At 41.5% G+C, this 21,634-nt stretch overlaps 1 protein-coding gene across 1 annotated transcript; it reads left to right on the top strand.

Annotated features, from left to right (window-relative positions):
• The first annotated feature begins 6,920 nt into the window (after positions 1-6,920).
• On the top strand, positions 6,921-16,349 carry LOC143159122 (poly(A) polymerase gamma-like). The gene is made up of 9 exons (XM_076335597.1): positions 6,921-6,966; positions 10,282-10,440; positions 10,514-10,580; positions 11,245-11,326; positions 11,407-11,516; positions 12,739-12,792; positions 13,883-13,994; positions 14,633-14,722; positions 16,207-16,349. Exons 1-9 carry the CDS (start codon positions 6,950-6,952, stop codon positions 16,347-16,349), a joined length of 834 nt encoding a protein of 277 aa, XP_076191712.1. The 5' UTR covers positions 6,921-6,949.
• The last annotated feature ends 5,285 nt before the right edge of the window (positions 16,350-21,634 follow it).

The following is a 21,634-nucleotide window of genomic DNA, read 5'->3' as shown; positions in this document are numbered from 1 at the left end:
CCAAAAAAAAAGTGAGAACAATGCGAAGGTTAAACAGGTTTGTTCTCTTCCTCTGTCAAGAGAAAGGTAGTAAATGTTTCTGCTCTCTATATAAAGCTATTCATAAACAAAGATACAGCACATTCATTATCTGTAGAAACTTCCATTCAGGTCAGAGAAAAGACTTTTTAAACATTAACAAGTTACACCTCTCAGCACTCCCATAAAATAAATATTACCTGTAAAATGTAGTATGGTAAAGAGAAAAAAAAAGAAAGAAAAACTACAAGACAGGCATATCCCATTAAATTTGGGCAATACCTTCCCGGCAACTATTTCTGACCCAAGAGACTTTCTGAACCAAAACTTACCACATAAGACTTTTTTCCTTCTTCCGGTGTTAGCTGGCAGAGATCACTGTTCTTGTCATTTAAGGTTATTTCGAAAACAAGTGCACTTCCCACTCAACTTTCCTCCCTGAAAGGAAACACCTTAAAGGTAAACTGCCACAGCAAAGAATTTTGAAGGACGCCAGAGTTCAAATCAAATCTTTACAGAACCAAAGCATCTAGGTTGTCTATAGGAGATGCAAACACTTCAGATGCACACAAACTCACCACCTTAGTTTTCCCCTTACAGCAAAACCCCAAGAAATTGAAGAAACCTGCACGATTCCATATGCCAGCCACTTATCCAAATGCTAGCATACATAGACCTTGTCAGGCAGACCCTTTGCTTGAGGTTAGCTGTCAAGAATCAAAGGTCCTGTCTGCACTTCCACGTAAATATCCCCAATATACAGTTGCTATGTCTCATGCATGCTGGTGGAATCAAAGGAGGCTCTTCTAAGGTCAGAGCACATCGTTGTACGGGCAAAAATGAGTGAACTGGAAAGGCAAACAGTGGCTTTGGACATGGTGGCAACAAATACACAGCACAGGAAATAGTTGAAAAAACAAAAAATCCTCAACACCTTCCACTATAATCTTGCTAGTTCCTAGACATTTTAGGCTGTACCCCACTACAACATGGCAGAATAGCAGAGTCATTTAGACAATTGGCTCAGGTAATCCAAGTACAAAACAGCTAGAAATAATACTGCCAAGTGATTAGAAGAAAACCGGTTGTAAATTTAACACCATTTTGATTCATTAATCTCCAACAGCTAAAGGCAAACCTAAAGCAAAATTAACATGATTGTAAACTAAGCACTCGTATCCTGTGCCTATTTTTTGGCCTGCTGAGAGAGAATGAGCTGATCAAAGACAGACAATTCATTGAAAGCAGCAAGATTAGTGCTGCTTTAGCGAGCTCACAGTTAGTTCCCATTAACTAACCTGTTTTAGAAGCTGGTAACACCAAATTGAAGCTAAGATTAATTACAAAGTGAAACAAGGGAGTGACCCGTCCATCTCTTGATGACATTGTAGCTGCTCTACAAGCCAGTGCAAGTTTATGTATAGTCTTTTGTTGTTGTTGACCAGGTGAAGAGCTGTAACTAATCTCACATTAAGGGGCACAAGCATTCAAGACTCACCTGGGAAAGCAGAGGAGAGGTACTGTTTTGCTGGCTCAATGTACAGCAGCAAGTTGAAATCCTACCAAGTGATTGCAATTAAGCTAGGAATCCACTATAACTGTCAGTATGAGGAGCTAATAGTCATTAACAGCAAGCCAGTCCAGAAAGACATACAAGCAGTGTAATAACAGTCATGCCCTCCAACGCAAGCTTAGTGTTTCAGCAGCAACAGTTAGGACTGACTTAAAATATGAATGTTTTATGCATTTGCATTTCCGAGCAGCTTATTAGGTTACCAATACCAACATATCATAGAATTATGTCCCTTAAGTAAATTGATGAAATTCAAAGATAAGAGAAAAAAAACAAACAACTAAAAAACCTTCAACCACCACTTGTTTAAATCCATCCATCTGAAATCTGCCTTCAGCAACCCTACCTCTTCTACTGTTCACTGTTATCTCTTACCATATATCTTCCCACATAAAGTGATAGACTAGTAAATCTTGAGAACATTTATTACAAAATGCAGCTTTCCAGAATTGAATTTCCTGTGATTTTTAGCTGATATTCATCAGGGCCTAAATATATATACACACACATTATTGCTGACAAAATCTTTCTCTAGTGAAATATGGTACATTACACAGATAAGATCCTCCTCATTTGTAAGGAAAATCCAAAGTTAGAGAAAAATTTATCAGAAAAAGATTTTATTCAGCTCTGTGGATAATATTTTAATATCACACAAGTATTTTCTCTGTAGCAGTTTCACCTTTCAGTCAGTTTTTGTATGTTGAAGCAGAAAGCTTCAGGTGCAGTAGGTGGTACATAACTTCTCACGCATATACCTAAAGTTCCTCCAAAACTGCCTTCAAAAGTCTGTTTAAAGTTTCACTCTCCTTCAATTTTTAAAATGTCAGAACATTAAAACTCAGTAAGAGTCATGAAGCACTTTGCCAAATAAAATACGGCAAAAATCTTTCTGGACAAAGATGTCTTTTTTTTTTAATGGCTTGCAACACAATTCATCTGAGGAAAAAGCTACAAAACTAAGAAAACAGAGTAAAATATCACAGCTTTTCCATTCACATAGGCACATTGCCTATTGTTACCATCGTCACATGACTCCAGCTACACTTCCCCTCATAAATATCAGCTCCTCAGAGACATTCCACTTCGGAAAAGAACTATCTCTGAACAAACCCAGACAGCCAACAGTGCCAGAACTCAGCTGATAGATGGTACATGCGTTGAAGAGCAGATCTGAGCGTATAATCTTTCACATACCCATAAGATACAGAGAGTTCAGCCTGTGACACATGCATCATGAAAATATTTGACGCTGGTAATATTAATGTGCGTCCCTCTATGGATAAGAGTGGACCCTATAAAGCTAGTAATCGTATTCTCCCCCATAGGAAGACCTCCAAGCTATCTTGCTAATATAGGAACATTAAGTACTTCACAAGAATTCACATGCATCTACACATTTACAGGTGTGCTTGTATGCAAGTACAAATACGACAGGCAGATATGCACACCTAGCTGTATACGCTTCACAATGCACAGACTTGCAGAAGGGGAGTAAGTGCAGAGGAATTGTAGAGATAGATTGTAACTTTCCTTAAGTCAGCTGATATACTGGAAAAGGTTGCAAGTTTTTGGGTACACCGTAAGCCAATCTAAATCCAGACTGCTACCTATCATCCCACCTCTCCACTTCCACAACTGTGTTTGTGGTTCTGCTTCCTCCCTTGCACCAACAGTAGTGTTCAGGAGCCTGCACATACTCCAACAATTAGGAAACGGATCCAGCTCGACACCAATTCAGCACAGACTCTTTGAGGGAGAGGTGAAAAGTCACACCAGCCTGGGTTAGGCCAGTTTAAATTGCCATGGAACTACTCTATGAGAGTATAGTTTAAGTAAGTGAGAAGGATCTTATCTGTATAACGTACAGGATTTAGCTTGGGGATATTGAAACCACCCACCTCATCCTCCTCTCAATATATTCTTTCTCCTTCCCTTGGGTTAATATTTCTGACCACATAGCTACACGATCAGATACTTGAACTGACTTACCTAGCCAAAAATTAACACAGCAAAGACTTAAATTTAAAAGACAAGCCTAAACAACTTACAGGAATTGTGCACTGAGCAACAAGCTAGTTAGCACACTTTGACTAGACAAGAACTGTTTGTAAGGGGAGGAAAAAAAAAAAAAGACAAGATTGCCATCTTCTACTGAAAAGGGACAGGCATTTACAAGCAAATATCCCCTATGGAATACAGGGGCGGCAGCTGAATATACCAGAGTGGAAAAGGGGTAAGAAACAGTAACAGCAAAATCCATAGTGAGTACACAGACAGCTTCTTTTAGCCAGGAATAAGCATTTAGATAGTTGAATTTTAGAAGTCTATCAAACACATGGTCTCCCACAAGTGGTTTCTAAAACACATCACACTACCATTAGCTTTACAGATAAAATTAAGATACAAAGATATACAGACTATAATATATGAAAACGCACAGTCTATGTATTTATATTTATAAAGCACATATCCATAAAATCAGTAATACCCTCTAACAGACTAAAAGTACTCAGATATCACCTCATTTATGCCACATAGAACATTTACTCCTTTAGAACATACCAGCAATTTAAAAAACAAAACAAACCCAACACACACCCACACCCCACCCTATATTACTTTAAGAAAACAGATTTCACTTTTTCAACGTGCTGTCTAGATAACACATACACACACAAAAGAAGCCCCAGTTAACAATATTTAATTGGTTATCAGGCATTTCTATAACCCAGGCACTACACAAAAGTGTTTCAAAGTTGTTATAACATACTCTCCCCAAATTCCACACATTCTAAAACATACTATATTTTAGCCACTACTCCACATAATATTGTGGAAGCTATGTAGTTACAATGCAACAGTTACATGCTAGAAAGAATTTTACATAAGTAGCTAGCAAACAACAAGAGAACCTTGTTTTCTATTAAAAAAACCCCACTACTCACAGAGTAGCCAACCCAATCAGTCTCTTCAGTTCTGTCCTTCAAGGAAAACTCCCAGGTATCTTCAAAAGATAACACTAGAAACTATAATTCATAAACTCGAGCAAGATAACAGAAACGCTATTGAGCTATTGCTCTCCTAGCACTTCATAACTGTCTCTTTTCCAGAAAAAGTAAATTATTTCCTTATTCGAGCTCTAGCCGCTGTAAGAACTCACGACCTGACCGTCCCACTTCAACCATCGTTAAGGTCCTTTGTTTCTCAAGCACCCACTGCCTCTTCTCTTTAATAGTTTACCGGATTGAAGCAATCAAGTTAAGCTTGATTAGCCTCCATTTGCATTTAACATTAGAATTGCACCTGAGGAAAAACTTCTGTGCTTGAAGACCAGTTAATTTTTTCCTAAATGTTGCGGGTGATTTAAAGAAAGGTATCACCTCTCCATTAAAAACCTTCCATCACTTACATCTGTAGGCAAATGCAGCTACTATCGCGATACTAAAGCACGCAGCAGACACAGAGTAAAAAAACCATTGGCTAATTAGCCATCTAAACGCGGAAAAAATAAAGGCAGGTGCTTTCCTCACACAAAATAGATGGTATCAACCTGAGAGAAAAGAACGGGAAGCAGTATACAAACAAGAGTTTTCCTGATTCTAGGACCACACTAGTGTTGTGATGAACATAAAATGTTAAAGAAAACCATGATAAACCGCTGAGACTAAAAGGCATAACTAGAGGTTTAAAAAACAAACCCTCAAGAAATTTGCTTGAAAACCTTTTTTTTTTTTTGGCTTTACCGGTGCAAAGTCTTGCAGAAGCGTCTGATTTTCAAAGACTTTGAAATATTAGCACAAGCACTGCCATGCAAATATTCAAGAAATAAATGAAGTCATTTTTAACTCTCCATAGCATGAAGTTATTTGAGAAGGGTTGGTGAGGCTATCCCGCTAAAAGTACCTTCGTGTCTGAACACCAAACATTTGTTTTGTTAGTTTGTTGAAACTTCAGGACAAAAGTTACGTTTGCGTTTCTTCAAAGTATCTTGCAAGATAAAATGTATTTTACTTCACCAAAGGCGCTGCAGACAACCCAGAAAACCACAGAAATGATGCATGGGCTAATCTCACAGAAAGCCTCTGGTATGGCAAGACATCAAGGCAGTTGGGAAGCAAACTTTTTTCCACAGATTTATTCAACTTTACAAAAACATTATGGCTTTACTTTTAACTTTTTGCAGGCTCGAATGTGAGTGGGGAATCGCCATCTAAATGCCACGGTGCGGGAGAATATTCTCGGGGTATTTTGGTTGCTTTAATACCCAGCTTGTAATAGACAACAGACTACGTTGGCCCAAAATGTTACCTGGCAATAAGTCATGGCCAGCACTCAAAACTACCTGCTGTCATTAACAACGTGTGGTAAATCCTCCCGATACCGGCTTAAGCCAAGCGACGCTTCGCTCGCTCCTCAACGCCGGCTGGAGGAGAATAAATTAATACAAGACTAGTGATTTCTGCCTTTTTTTATCGCTCCTCTCTCTGGAAGGGGGTGTCAGGAAGGTGGCACCTGAATGGGAATGTCGCTGGGCTTTAGGAGGGAAAGGTGTGTTGCTGGGACCACCTTCCACGCGGTACGCCTGCCCACTCACCAGTGGGTCCCGCCCCGTGGGCAGCTCGGCCCCCCCCCCCCCCCCGCTGCAGGGGGGTCTGTCGGCGCCTTACTTCCCGCGCAAAGGTCCCGGGAGGGCAGCGGCCGAGCGGGGAGAGCCTCCCCCGGCTTCCGAGCGGGACGGCGGGTGGCGGAGATGTCGAGGCGCATCTTCCCGGTGTCCTGAAGGTGAGACAACCCTCCCCCCCGGCAGGGAGCGGGAGGCAGCCTTCCCCTCTCCTCACAGCCTCTCCTCAGGGGTGATGCCCCCCGCCCCGCCACCCGCTCGGCCGGTAGCCACCGCAGCGTCCCTGCCTCACCTGCCCACCTCCTCCCTCCTGCGAGGAGAAGAGCAGCTCGTGCGTCTCCCGGTTTGGGCCAGGGGGAATGTCCGCCCCGCTCGCGGGCGCGGCTCGGCCCGTTCCGTGACCGCCCGCGTCCCCCGCCCGTCAAGCGAGCGCGGGCCCCTCGCTCCCCGTGAGGAGAGGGGCGGCGGCGGGGGGGGGGGGGGGGGGCGCGGCGGGTGCCGCCTCAGCCGCGCGCCGCCGACAGCCGCCAGGGGGCGACGGGCAGCCGGGCCGGCGGAGGCGCGGCCTCCCCTCCAAGCCCCACCCCGCCGGGTGCGCTCCCCCGCCCCATTGGCCGAGCGGCGCAGTGGCCGTCGGGAAGGAGGCGGTGGCGGCGCGCCGGGTAGAAGGGGCGCGAGCCGTTGGGCGGCAGCTGCGGGTCGGGCTGTGCGGTGTGCGCTGGGTTGCGTGCGCCATGAAGGAGACGTGCGGGTGAGGCGGCGGCCCCCCTCCTTCCCTCCCGTCTCCCTGAGGGGCTTATTCCCGCCGCAGCCCCGTGAGGGGCCTGGCGGGGTGGGAGGCTGTGGGCCCCGGGGGGTGGGGGGGCTTGGGCTGGGGGGTACGGGAAACCTGCCTCCCGTGAGGGAAAACCCGTCTTTAAAATAAACGATAAGCCTTTTCCCTGTGAAGGCGGGGGGGCGGGCGGGGGTTGAAGGCCCTGCGGGCTTTGCCCCGGTTGCCGGGGCCCCCGGGTTTGGTGTGGTTCTGCGTGGGGTCGCCGTGCCTAGCGCCGCATTGTGTTGTCGCCGTCACCTAGTAACGGCTGGGCTGGCCGCGGGCTGCCGCCGGCGGAGGTTTCACGCGGGTCTCGGGCTTAAAGGTGGCGGAAAAGCGGCTTTTTCTGAATGCTGGCGTCGAGAACAAGGTGCTTTAACTCGCTAGCGGGTGTCTGCAGGCTTTTTTCGGCGTGAGCCTGTGCGGTGGGAGTGAAAGGTGTAGCCGGAGTTGTTTCAGTTGAGGTCGCAGGGTTGGGGTTGGTTGGATTTCCCCCCCCCCCATGTTTTTGTTTGTTGCTTTCTGTTTTGTGCTATCCGTTTTGGTGGTTCGGGAGCCGATTTCCAGTTATTCCTCCTCCCGAGTGGTGAGGGTGGAAGAGGCTGGAGCGATAAATTTCCACCTGGCTCAAGACCTCGCGAGTCGGAGAAACGTGTTGGCGGTGAAGGCTCGTACGCCGCGCCGATGGCTGAACTGTAATAGTGTGAACTTATCCACTGTCTCTCGGAGGACGCGGGAGAAATGGCTTGCAGCTTTGTAAAGCTACAAATAAGTGACAAAACCACAAATCGATTTAAGTTAGCTTCCTGTGTAAAATCGGGATTCATCAGAACAGAAATATGTTGGAGCTGTTCACTGTGGTGGACGAAGCATAGCGAGAGTCGGCAAAAATACTAAACCGCAACAGACTTCTCATTTAAACTGAAGGCTGATGGATGAATGGGTAGTATGCCATGTACGCTACTCTATCTCTTAAGGTCCCTCCTCTGTATATGGCTGGCAGTCTAGTACGCTTGAAAGAGTGAAGTAAGATTTTTTTAAAATTTTTTTAATTCCAAAAGGGGAACAAATTCTATTGGACATTAAGTTACTCTTTCAATAAAACTTTCCAAGTACCGTTTTGCTCAACTTTTAAGCTGTGAGATCAGACTTCCAGTAATACATCCAAACAACTGAAAAATATCTACTATTGACCAAAAGAACTTGATATTAATAATATCTGATATATTGAATTGATATTGTCCTTTATGTCAATCTCAAATTATAGTCTCTCTAGGAAGAATGGGGCAATGAAAGGCAGATGGTGGCCTTCTGTACACAGGAAAGATCTCGAATGCTAGCAAAGTCTAAAACCCATTCTTGTTTCATGCAAACTTTCTGACGTGCAAGTTGTACAATGCAAGTAATACATAAAACACGTAGGAAGTTGCTGCTGTAGGTGTTTTAATTTAGATGTAATGCACAGCAATTAAACATAGGCTTTCCTTCTGTATTTGTGATGAAAATGGTATAAGAAGGAAAATACTCATTGTGAGTATTTTTACTTACGAAGTCCACAATGCCTATAAACAAGGCAAGGCAAATTAGGTTAAGGCCTAGTTACACTTGTAAGTAAACAGCCGTTCTGACAGAGGAGACTAGCTGATAGGACCACAGTTGTAATACCCCCCAGCTTTTTGGAAAACATATAGAAGAAAGTTTGAAAAATTAGCTCATAGAGAGGAGGGGGGGAAAAAACCACTAGATGACTAAAAGCTACGTCTTTAGTTGGATAAAGCTACTCTGAGTGACAGAAAGCCATCTTTCTTCAATGGAAGAGAAAAGGCAACAATTAGAAATAAGGAGCTGTAATAAGCTCTTTTTTTTAAATCAAGTGTTGAAGCTGTCCTTTGAGCATTTCCTAGTCCCATTCTAGGCAAAATGGGTTGGATTACTTTCAATAGTTATAAGCACCTCTTTACTAACCCAGCTCATATTTGAAGTTGTTCGTACGTGAAGTAGAAAAATATCCAGTTTGAATAATGGCATAATTAATCCCTTTAGCCTTGGGGTCTGGGTATGGACTCTGACAAGCATGGTAAGTTGTATAGACCTTTTAATGTGGCTCCCCCTTCTGCTGCTAGTGTTTCCGTAGAGACCTTTGATCCATCAAGTACAGTTCTTACCTCCTGTCCCACTCCTTTCTCTCTCCTGGTTTCGGCTGGTAAGGCGAAGTAGGGTTTTTTCCTCCATTTTTCCCTTTCTAAAGCAAGGGTTCTATGGTGTAAAAAAAAAAAAAGCTAATGCTGCCTTTAATTTAATGTTGTCCTGCCATGTCAGTCGTGTGCTGCTTCTGATTGCAAATAAGTCTAAACGCGCAGGGGAAGCGGAGGGTTGGAGGTGAAAAATTAGGCCTTGCTGTAACTGGAGTTCTGGGGGTAGTAACCTTGTGGGCCTCCAGACCCAGGTGCCTGGTGTCCTGCTCAGCCTAACTGGGCAGTGAACTAGCTAAGCCGGATTTGAGAACCCTCTACAAACAGCTTTATACGCTGACATACGTCTCTTGGATTTAGATAAAACAGATGTATGTACAGCTAAGCCTCTGAACTATAAAAATTGAACACTGTTAAGAGCATGAGGCTTTCCTAGCAACATTAGTTGCAGATTGCTTGATGTTTTCGTTCGTATTATTCCATAAACAAAAACAAGACAATACTGAATTTACTGCATCAACTCTGTTTTAACAGACCACTTCATTATATGCCCTTCCTCTACAATCAAGTATAATGCCCTTCCAGAATCAGTAGAAGCACAGCAAATACATTTAACGAAAAGAAGCCAGTGTTAAATTGCCTTGCTTAATGTTAGCAGGAAGCTGATGGGAATATCCTTAAAACTGATATGAAACTGAAATGTGTCCAAAACTGCTGTATGTAGTGTCACCCTTAGTGCATTTCAGACCTTTTCATTTCCTGGTGATCAGTTCTAACTGTCTAGAGCACTGCAAATAAGTTGGATTTAGATGGCAGCAACTTGGATATTTTCTTATATCCACAAATGCTTTTTAAAAAAGTAGTTGTGACGTCTAAGTTAAGTCAAGTTATATAAAAGTCATAAACGGGATTTTTTTTTCTCACTTACGTTAATGCTGGGTAAAAGAGCCAAAGTTGACTTGAAAACCTGTAAACTGAAAGGTGTTTTCCAGTAAATTTTGTGTTTTGGGGTTTTTTTTTTGCTTTTGTGAAGTCTTCAGTATTTTATTTTCTCCCACAGTACTTCTAGGCTGCAGAACCAGCCTCAAAGGCACTATGGAATTACCTCTCCGATTAGCTTGGCTCCTCCTAAGGATATAGATTGTATTCATACTCAGAAGCTAGTTGAAGCAATGAAGCCATTTGGGGTATTTGAAGACGAGGAAGAACTGAATCACAGGTATAATAAGACTGTAACATTTGTTAACTTCTTGGGGTTTTTAGGACAAACTTAACATGAGTTTTCTTTACAGGTTGGTTGTTCTTGGGAAACTGAATAACTTGGTCAAAGAATGGATTTTGGAACTTGGTGAAAGCAAGGTAAGGATTCTTTTATATGTTCTTATCAAAACAGCTGAAGCCTTTTCATTTCTCTTAAAGGCCATACTACTAGGATTTATGCTAAAGCTCAACTTTTATACTTTCTTCTTAAGTCTTGAGTAGAGCTGTAGTAAGTGCCATTGAAATAAGGTATAAAAGATACTTCAGATCAAGATCTTGAAGTCTTTGGGGCACTGAATAAATTTGTGAAGTGGCTCTATCGGTTGACTTGTAGCAGTTAACAAAGCTGAAACAAAGTATTGTGGGGTGAGATAGATGGCAGATGGGCACTAATCTTGTCCCAGACAGCCTACAGCACTCAATCTAGTTTGAAATTATTACACTAGGCTTGCCTCTTGTATAACTCTTAGTTTGTGTTTAATTTATGTGCATCTGCTGCAGGGAAGACTAATAATAGGTCTTAATTTGTGTAAATTAATGAAAGGACTGCTACATTACTCATCCTTTTTTTTTTTTTGAGTTGCAAGCACTCGCTTCAGAAAAAACAGTATTTTTAGTCTATTAGACTTAACTCAGTACGGGAGTGAGAAGACATTGATGGAGGCTGTTGTAGTCTTTCTAAATAACTTGTATGCTAGCTAAACTTGCACAGAGGTCAATGTGTATCTTATATTCTAAAGTAAACTTTCTCTTCTACCCACAGAATCTGCCCCCTTCAGCGGCAGCAAATGTTGGTGGCAAAATATTTACGTTTGGTTCTTACAGGCTTGGAGTACACACTAAAGGTAGAACTTTTGTCTGGTCATAGTTCTAATGATTGAAAGTGACGTCCAACAATAACAGAAGAAATGGAATCTCTTTGCAGGTGCTGACATAGATGCTGTTTGTGTCGCTCCTAGACATGTGGAAAGATCGGATTTTTTTCAGTCATTCTTTGAAAAACTAAAACATCAGGAGGAAATAAAAAATCTAAGAGTGAGTAAGCTCTCTCCTTGATAGATTGTGCAGCTTCTACAGTAAGAATATTCATGTTAAAGACTCATATTGGTAGTGAATGTCTTACAAGCCAAAATAAAAAAAGAAATTGTTTCTGGGCACCTCCTAAAATACTATTTTATGCAGCATGAAAATGTTGAAGTCGAGCTTTTGGTTCCTTTCCCCAGTGACTGTACATCACGAAAGAATCTTTGTGGTACGCTTCTCCCCTACCCATGGTTTGGGAATGAGTCAGCTGTATCAAAAAGCAAGGAGCCTTGCATTAGTCTTAGATGTAGTAAGGGGCTTGGAAATAAGGTAACTGCATGCAGGAAGAGGAAGGGGCAGCCTGAAAATTAAGGAAATTGAATGTGATGAGGAAAGGCTTCTGTCAGTGCCTTTGCCTTTGCCATGGAGTTCCTCTGGATGTACTTTAGGACCTCGATTTCATTCTTCTCTGGTCATTTCCTCCCTGGCTACTCAGCCTGAGACTTTGCGGCAGGGATGCACGCTGTCAGCTTTACATAAAGTTAATAGGAGCTGTGTTGTGAACATACAAAACTGCTTTGCAAAATCGCCCTCGGGCACATATGTTGTGTCCCTTGCATGTAAAACCAAACTCCTGAGAAGTGTTTCTCTTAGCCTAGTCTTCCTTGTGCAGCCATTTTGAAAGACTTCATATGCATAGCTAATGAGCCTTTGTTTAGATGACTGTCACCTGAAAACAGACTCACAGTGGGCTGTGGCACAGTTCTAACAAGTAGTCTGCAAAATTGAAAACTGTCCCATAAGGTAGCTGATAGCATCTCGGGCACAGTAGAAAATAAAAATACAGAAGACGAGTGCGCACTGTCAAATGTGGGCAGAATTTTTTAGATTTCTCTGGATGTTAACTAGTAGTAAGATAGCTACAGAAATCTCTTTCTTTTCTTCCTCGCTACCAGGGTAAGTACCTTACAACCACAGATACTGGTGGCTCATTGTGCACCGTTTGCTCATTACAATACGTGATCAGCCTCTGAATCTCTTGGCTAAATAACTTTTTAAAGCTAGTATTAGTGCTATACTGCTTGCAGCTTATTAACAATTTTTTTTTGGTTCAGAAGCAACTCAGTCTTTATACTAAGTAGTTTAGCAGTGTAAATTCTGTATTTTATCATAGTTTAGGAAAAACATTAAAGTAGCAAAAAAGTTTCTTACACAGTTATCCTCTCCTTTACAGGCAGTTGAAGATGCATATGTACCAGTTGTCAAGTTTGCGTTTGACGGCATTGAGGTAAGCGTTTCATTTTTTAATTTGAGTAAATTTTTTTTCTTGCTTTGGAATGGGATAACTTTTCCAGGGGCCTGTGACTGTGCTATTTTTGACCGCAGCCTGTCCCAGAAGACATTGCTGTAGAATGGGAGCTTAGGAAAATAAGCCCCTAGGAAGCCTGGCAGGCATGGGAACATCAGGGATATTTTTTTCTAAACCTGTGCTGTAGACCAGGGTAGCCTACTTGAATAGCATTTATCTCACAAGGGTTGTGCAGAGTGGGAGTAGAGGCAGTGTCCTTGCTAACTCTTCTCGGCTCTGACAAGCTAGCTTTCTACAGAGGGATGTGTATAGCGTAGTTCGCTGTATGAATCGCGTGAGCAGACTAAATGTTTTGTTGCAAGTCAAAAATGAAGCGGTTGTGAGACAAACAATCTGGAAAATGAGAAGTAGAAGTACTCATTTGACTCCTGCCTAGGTTTGTCAGCTGCAGGAATCCTTGTGTCTCGAATGTGTCTTATATGGTGAATAAAGACCTGCATGCTGTAGTACCTAAGCAAGTTACTGCTTGGTATCACTGTAATGAAGACACTTATTCAATGACCTTTGTAGTGTTTATCTGGTACAGACATTCACAGAATAATTTTTTTTATTATTATAAATTTTTATTATAATTTTTTCTCAGACTGTGCTAAAAACCAGATACTTCAGGATCAAAAGGGCTTACTGCATAGAGAAAATTCTCTCTCCTTTGCTGAAGTATGGTTGGGGTGATTGAACTTATGTCTTAATTCTATGATTAATTTTAAGTTCCCTTTTAATGGAAATTCTCAGTTTAGAGTATCTCTTCAACTTAACCCCCCCCCCTCCTTTCCCTAGCTTAAAAAGAAAGGGGAGATGCAATGAAGGTTTTGTAAATAAAATAGGGAACTTCTAGCAATTTTCTTGAGTTTTCTGGCAAATAAATCTCTTGAGAGATGTATCTATAGTCACATAATTCCAAATACAAATGTTAACCGCTTTTTAGACTTGACTAACTGTCCCCCGCTAGTGTGCTGGTCGCAAACAGTGTGGCATTCTAACTCACGGTTGGCACTTTTTTCCTCTTAAGATTGATCTTGTGTTTGCGAGACTGTCTATGCAAACTGTTTCTGATAACCTTGATCTCGGAGATGACTCACGCTTGAGAAGCCTGGATATAAGGTGTATACGGAGCTTAAATGGTAAGCATATTTACACATCTTTAAAAAGAAAGTGTTACTAAAATTGGTATAGAATGCACGTTATGCAACCAAAGTTTCTGTACAAGATGCAGAAACTGATCTCCTGTATACTTGAGATCTGAGGAGGTGGCAAGTGGGCTTAAATTTAGGTGTTTCAAGGAGTTGTGTACGTAGACAGACTTGTATTTCATGTTTCTTTGATCAGGGTGTGAGCAGTGTTCCAGTTTGCCACAGAAACTGCTTCAGATGAATAGGTAGAGCACTCGATAGAGAAGAATGTGTTGTAGTTCATTAAAAAAAGTATTTAAAATACCTGAAGCCTGACTTGCTCACTGTTTAACACTGACTGGTTTAATTGTTCCTGGCTGTCGAAAGAAACCTAGCTTTAGGAATCCTGTAGAAAGGCCTTATTAAACATTGCTGCCTGTAGTCTAAACTATAAAAAAAGCTGTTGAGGGCACCAGTTACCTGAAGTGATACCGAATGTTATATGTAATCTATAATTTTTAAGGTAATACAAAGCAAGTAGTCCAAACTTGTTTTCATAGACTCGAACATTGAACTGCAAGCTATTGATCCAGTACAGCATAAAACTGACTTGTACCTGTTACTAGAACTTCTGTCCTTTTTTCTTACAGGCTGCAGAGTTACTGATGAAATACTACATCTAGTGCCAAATAAAGACAACTTCCGACTCACGCTCCGTGCAATTAAACTGTGGGCAAAACGTGAGTAATGTGATTGTTCATGATCTTTAAACTTTTCAGAGGCACCACATGCTGAAAAAGTAAGACCATTAGAAGTACTTCAGCTTTGGATAGCTGTTTAAATGACAGTTTTTAAACTAAAAACTGTTTTGAGTTTAGATTCGAGGTCTGTCCACGTGGTAGATTCTGTGTGTTTTTTGATGGGGGTAGAGGGGGGAGGAGAAGGGAGTGCCTACAAGACAAGGTGCTGCATTTCTTATCAGGAACCTGACTACAAATGATAAAATTGCCAAGTTAAGTATAAAAGCTTGATACATACGGAATAAGAAAATACCATTTGCACATGTGGCTAGAGCAATTGATCTGCTCGAGGGTAGGAAGGCTCTGCAGAGGGACCTGGACAGGCTGGAACGATGGGCCGAAGCCAGTTGTATGAGGTTCAACAAGGCTCAGTGCTGGGTCCTGCACTTGGGTCACAATGACCCCACGCAGCGCTACAGGCTTGGGGAAGAGCAGCTGGAAAGCTGCCTGTCGGAAAAGGACCTGGGGGTGTTGGTTGACAGCCGGCTGAACATGAGCCGGCAGTGTGCCCAGGCGGCCAAGAAGGCCAATGGCATCCTGGCCTGTATCAGAAATAGTGTGGCCAGCAGGAGTAGGGAAGTGATCGTGCCCCTGTACTTGGCCCTGGTGAGGCCGCACCTCAAATACTGTGTTCGGTTTTGGGCCCCTCACTACAAGAAGGACGTTGAGGTGCTGGAGCGTGTCCAGAGAAGGGAAACAAAGCTGGTGAGGGGTCTGGAGAACAAGTCTGATGAGGAGCGGCTGAGGGAACTGGGGTTGTTTAGCCTGGAGAAAAGGAGGCTGAGGGGAGACCTCATCGCTCTCTACAACTACCTGAAAGGAGGTTGTAGCGAGGTGGGGGTCGGTCTCTTCTCCCAAGTAACAAGCGATAGGACGAGAGGAAATGGCCTCAAGTTGCGCCAGGGGAGGTTTAGATGGGACGTGAGGAAAAACTTCTATACTGGAAGAGTGGTGAAACATTGGAACAGGCTGCCCAGGGCAGTGGTTGAGTCCCCATCCCTGGAGGTATTTAAAAGACGAGTAGATGAGGCGCTTAGGGACATGGTTTAGTGGGCATGGGGGTGTGGGGTTGACGGTTGGACTCGATGGTCTTAGAGGTCTTTTCCAACCTTAATGATTCTATGATTCTAAGTGCTAGAAGAATGGCAGAACTTCTTTCTTAAGAGAAGTTGGAGTGAAGCAGTAGCTGTAGCGGTGTAGGCAAATTTCAGAGTAGCAGTATTTTGGGAAGTGGTGTGGTAATGATTCTTTTTCTCATCGCTGTAAGGACCAACAATTTTGGCCTCGCTGCACTGCAAAAATAGTTGACTTTGAGGCTGAAGTGTACTAAGGATTCTATAGATTGTGAAGTTGGTGCTGTAAATTTGAAGGAATATACTTGGGTATTGAAAGACTACAGGCTAACTACAATGCATCCATTCTAGGACGTGGCATTTACTCCAACATGCTGGGATTTCTTGGTGGGGTTTCCTGGGCCATGCTAGTAGCAAGAACATGTCAACTCTATCCGAATGCTTTGGCTTCTACTCTTGTTAACAAGTTCTTCCTGGTTTTTTCAAAATGGTAAGAGCTATTGTTTATTTTAATTTGCATAAAGAAACTTCTAGAGGTAGTTCTTTATGTAAGACTTACATCGACAACATTCAATCCTACCCTGAATTACATGGCGGAGTTTTAAATGGACAGTTAGTTACTGGCTTTTCTTATACAGGGAATGGCCAAATCCTGTATTGCTGAAACAACCTGAAGAGAGCAATCTTAATTTACCAGTATGGGACCCTAGGGTATGTAGAAATTGAATTCAGAAGCCTTTAAACTTTCTTCCAACCTAAACTGATGCTAAGCAAAATTGTTTTAACATCGTAGGTGAACCCATCGGACCGATACCATGTCATGCCTATCATCACCCCAGCCTATCCACAGCAGAACTCTACATACAATGTCTCTACATCAACACGAGCCGTAATGATAGAGGAGTTCAAACATGGTAAAGTTCTTTCCATGCTTATTAACTGATTTAAAAAGTACAATTCTCGCTATATGAAACCACATTATCTGAATTGGTTATATTCCGCGAGGTGTTCTGCCATTTTAGGCAGAATAGGTCTCTGGGAAGTACGCCTGTTGCAGGCAATAAGGGACCAGTTTTACAATGAACTGTTGTAGTAGACCTGCATTGTGTCAAGGGAATTCCTGCTTTTTGATCTGTCAATTACTGTTCAAAATCTTTATCTTGTGAAGTTTATATCATGCTCTGCTGGTCTTAAACAAAATGGTAATAAGGTTTTCAACCTTAATTGTAGGTCTTGTGGTTACAAATGAGATTCTCCAAGGAAAGTCAGACTGGCCAAAACTCTTTGAACCACTCAACTTTTTTCAGAAGTACAAGTATGTATTAAATGTGTTGTCTGAACTTGAAATGATTTACTTACTGGTTAGCATAGTGAGTTTTAACTTGGAGTCTAAATAGAAGATGGCAATGTTTGTTTTTCAGAAACTGGAGGTAGTCATATGAATTTTGGTAAGGATAAGTATATAAAAAAACCTGTATGTGTTATGCCACTGACATTGTTTTTATTAGGAAAAAATCAACTATGACATTTAGAATATAGCAGAATGCAATTCTAAAGGATGTAATCAGTTTTTCTTCAGTTAATAATGTGCTGAATAGAGGATATAATCTGTCTTGTCTGGAAGTCATATTCTATACATTTGAGACAGTTTTGGTTTCACTTGAAGGAATATAAAGTCCTGAGCTAGTATAGTCATTTTCTTTTTCTTCTAGACATTATATTGTGCTGACTGCTAGTGCCTTTACTGAAGACCATCACTTAGAGTGGTAAGTCTTGCTTTAAATGTGGGTTCAATACGTAATCGCAACTCAATTCAATGTTGCACTTCATTTTTAACTGTATTAACAAATGAAGTATTAAACTGTGCAACTAGGCATGGAATACAGTACCACGTAGACAGTTCATTAGCAAAATAAAAGCTTTCTAGGGAAGTTAACGTAGATCTTGCTGTTTAAGAAGTTAACCTAAAGATCCGAGTCGTGATGGGAAGGAACAAAGAGGGTCAGATGCTCTGCATCATCTGGAGAAGCAGATGCAAGGAGTCTAAGGAGACTGCTTACCCAACACTGCTTCACTTAGGAAGATGTTCCTTGTTGCAGAGACTGAAGCAAACAGGGATTACTTGATGTAATCAGATGTGTAATGGATGCTGGAGAGCTGGATCTTTTACTGACTTAAAAAGCAGTGGTCTCCAAACTTTTTTGCGCACTTTGTTAAGAAATGAGTACTCTGCCTGCTTTGCTCAAGTAAGCAAGCAAAATAGCCCTGTGTAGCAGATCCCTGTTCTGAGGGCACCTTGGTTATACTTCAAAGTCTGGCTTGCTCTTAGAATCATAGAATCATTAAGGTTGGAAAAGACCTCTAAGATCGAGTCCAACCGTCAACCCAACACCACCACGCCCACTAAACCATGTCCCTAAATATGTCCCTCTTTAAAGCAAATAATTCTTGTGCTATCTCTAAAAGACAGCTTACTTAATGTTTAAAAATAGCTCTAATAGGTAATACCTTTAACCTGAACTTTCTAATATATTCACTCAAAAACTGTATCAGCTACAGCTTGATGTCGGTCACAGTTAGGTATACAACGAGTTATGGGCAGAGGGCTTAGAGCCAAATAATTTTTAATGTGAAATGTTTTTAAGTGAACAAAGCTTACTGTATCTCACAATAAAGATGAGGAAAGTTCTGGCTCTAGTAAAAGCTGTTGTTTCTGCAGTGACAGAAATGGAGGCAAATGGGGCTCAGTTTTGCATCTGGGAAAACCAAAAAGCAGAAGATAAACTTGCTTCAGTTTGTCTGCTGTAAGAACAAGTTTAGTTTACCAGCTCGAGTGGATTTGGGAATAGATAGCACATCTCTGTTGTTCATCAACATAAGATGCTTTTGAAGAACGTGCAGATTTCTGACTGCTTTCAAAGTTAGCAGTGTTTTTGGTAAAAGGGTAAAATGCCAGTACTTTATTTAAATGAAAAGCCTTTGTGGTCATGATTCATTTCTTGGGTAAGTTTCTGATGAGACTGTGTTGACTAGATCATTTGTTTATTAAAGGAACTATATTCTTCAATTTGGCTAGAAGAGGGTAAACTCTCTTCACTGGTCAATCTGCAGGAAGAATTGCTTCTTTACTCAGGTGTAATTGAACAGTTGTGCTTGAGCCTTTTCTGAACTGCTCTCCTCCTTGATCTTTGGGGTAAAAAGGAGTTTTGCTGCACTTCAAAATGCAGCCAGAGGTGCTGGGATCTGCTTCTTGTTGATATTTTCATTGTAGGTTATAGGTTGAAGTGTTGTATCTGAACTGTTAAGAGCACAAGTTAAACTTATTTACCTGTGTCTTTGGAAACTTTAAAGCTCAAGTGTCACTGGAAACATCTCAAACTACGGTGTGTGATATAAAAATGTTGTATCTGCTTAGCTGAATGAAACTTACTACTCATTGATGGGTTAGCATTTTTGTATTAACATTGTATTGTAAAAAGGCATAGAACTACTGTGCTGGATACAGCTAAAAATGAATAAATATCTCTTGTTCTTATTAGGATTGGCCTTGTCGAATCTAAAATTCGTGTGCTGGTTGGGAACTTGGAGAGGAATGAATTTATAACTATTGCACATGTAAAGCCTCAGTCTTTCCCTGGCAACCAAGAACTCTCTAAACAGTGAGTTTCGTTATTTTTTTTGAAATACAGTTTGGCCAATGTATTGTAACGCGTTTATATTCATTCACCTCAGCTCACCTGAGAGATGTTCAGTTACGTACCTAGAGCGTTGTAGGTACGAGCTCTGACAGGCAAGGTTCTGAGCACGTAAGATCTTTTTAAAGAAGGGAGAACTTCAGAGAGAAGTACTCTGAGAACTTAAGTATGGGCTGACTCTAACCTTTAATTGCTGCGTACAGCTAAACTGTTTTGCTTAATCCCTCCTTGAGAGTAGATACTAGCATCCAAATAACTGTACATAAATGATAGACTTGTGAATCTGTCTTTTTAGGAGTGGATATGTGTCAATGTGGTTTCTTGGAATCGTGTTTAGGAAGGCGGAAAATACAGAAAGTGTTAACATTGATTTAACGTATGTTATACAGTCATTCACAGATACAGGTAAGCCTATATTTTGCTCTAGTCTTGTAGGGTTTCATCTTTTTTTATTCTAGCGGAAATTGCTTCACAAAGTGAATTGTGCTTCCTTCTGGTATTAGCTATTAGATATTTCTACAGAGAGCAACGTTTAGAAGATGAGCTTTAAAAACGTACTATTTTGATACTTTGGCAAAGTAAGTCCATCTTGAAACAGAAGTGTGTGCTACAGTCATACGCCATATACCATATGTGAAATAACAGTTCTGCAGATCATAGTAAACACTCGCAAAAGAACTGCATTTCATGAAGCGGACAGTCAGATGTGAAGCCAGGAGACGTCCATTTACTGGGTGTAGCTACACTTGTCAAACAGTTGTCAGTTGCTGAACTTTGAAAGTGGGAATTAACTGTACTGGGCTCTAAAATAAGTTGTTAATGCCTGTTGACAGTACTTTTCAGAAAGAACAGTTTGTGTATGATATGATCCCAGAACTTTGAAAGTCCGTGAGTTGTCACATTGTAATTACATGCAGTCTTGAATGTAACCTTCATGTTAATCTTCTGTTATTACTTTTGATAGACGTAGAAATAAAGTAATATTGCAAGTGGTGTTTAGATAATGCTAGAATAAAGGGGGGTTGGGGTGAGGAGTCATTTGAAAGTATAGGTGTCTTCCATAATCTGTTTACTTCTTCCCAAGCTGACTGCTCTTGTGCCTTTCAGAAGTGCACGTGTGCTGTCAGGCTCATGCCTAGCTATTGTAATGAAGAATTAAAGAAATCGGGTTAGTCTTCTGAAGCGACAAGTGTGTTTGTCCAAACGAGTTCTAAACAGTGGACTCCTTGAAATGGTTGTTTGCACTGATGAAGGGTTTATCTGTAGTACCAGCACGAGCTGTGTGTTGTCTTGCTCAGGCAACATGAGCAAATGCAGTAAAACCTGACCTTCTCTTTAGCTCATGCTTTGGGATATGAGAAAAGCACAGAAAAATGCATCAAAACTCTCGTCTGAGTTCCAGGCCAGGTGGGGTGACTTCCTCAGACTTGCGCTGTTATCTGTACTGATCCTTGTCTTGTCCGTTACGTCCAGTGGCACTGTGTTTCAATGTTGTGGCAAATGTAAATTATGTCACCAAGGTTTATGTGCTGCTAAGAGGCTAGAACTAATGTGAAATCCTTTATTTCTGTGCGCAAACTGTATCAGTATAGCTGTGTGCTCTTAGTTTAGTGAAGCACAGCCTGTAGTATGTTTCAGATACAGGGTTTGAATCCAGAGAGACTGAACAGAAAAGGTATTTCTTGAGAGGTGTGAAATCCTTTAGCAAATGTGGCGGTGACCGGTAGTTATGCGCAAGAAAGCTTTTATCGTGTGCCTTGACTCTGAGAGAATATTTTTTAGAGGGCAAAGATTAACTTCAAGTTGATGAGCTCAAGAATATAAGGCTCGCTGTTTGGGAGGCTTTTGCTAAGTGAACTTTATCTCACTTTTACATAAAAACATTATTGAATTTACTTTAAAGCAACTGTTTAGATAGGTGTGAATGTTCATATTTGTGCTTTTATTTCACTTCTAGGTCTCCTGTAGAAAGACTTATAAGCCTTTTTGTTGCATGTCCTTACTTTGATTCTCACTCTGTATGTTAGTAAGCTGACTTTCCAGTTATGCTCATCACAGGCCTGTTAGATAAACTTATCTAAATG

This window comes from Aptenodytes patagonicus, chromosome 3 (genome assembly GCF_965638725.1).
Source record: "Aptenodytes patagonicus chromosome 3, bAptPat1.pri.cur, whole genome shotgun sequence".
Taxonomy (NCBI): domain Eukaryota; kingdom Metazoa; phylum Chordata; class Aves; order Sphenisciformes; family Spheniscidae; genus Aptenodytes; species Aptenodytes patagonicus.
The sequence above is the reverse complement of the archived record's forward strand: the minus strand, read 5'-3'. Positions and strand labels throughout refer to the sequence as shown.

Excerpts from the sequence above, each read along its gene's own strand:
- LOC143159122 (XM_076335597.1), top strand. Across the intron at positions 11,517-12,738 it reads AGGAAATAAAAAATCTAAGA|GCAGTTGAAGATGCATATGT; the intron begins GTGAGTAAGCTC and ends TCTCCTTTACAG. Across the intron at positions 12,793-13,882 it reads TTGCGTTTGACGGCATTGAG|ATTGATCTTGTGTTTGCGAG; the intron begins GTAAGCGTTTCA and ends TTTCCTCTTAAG.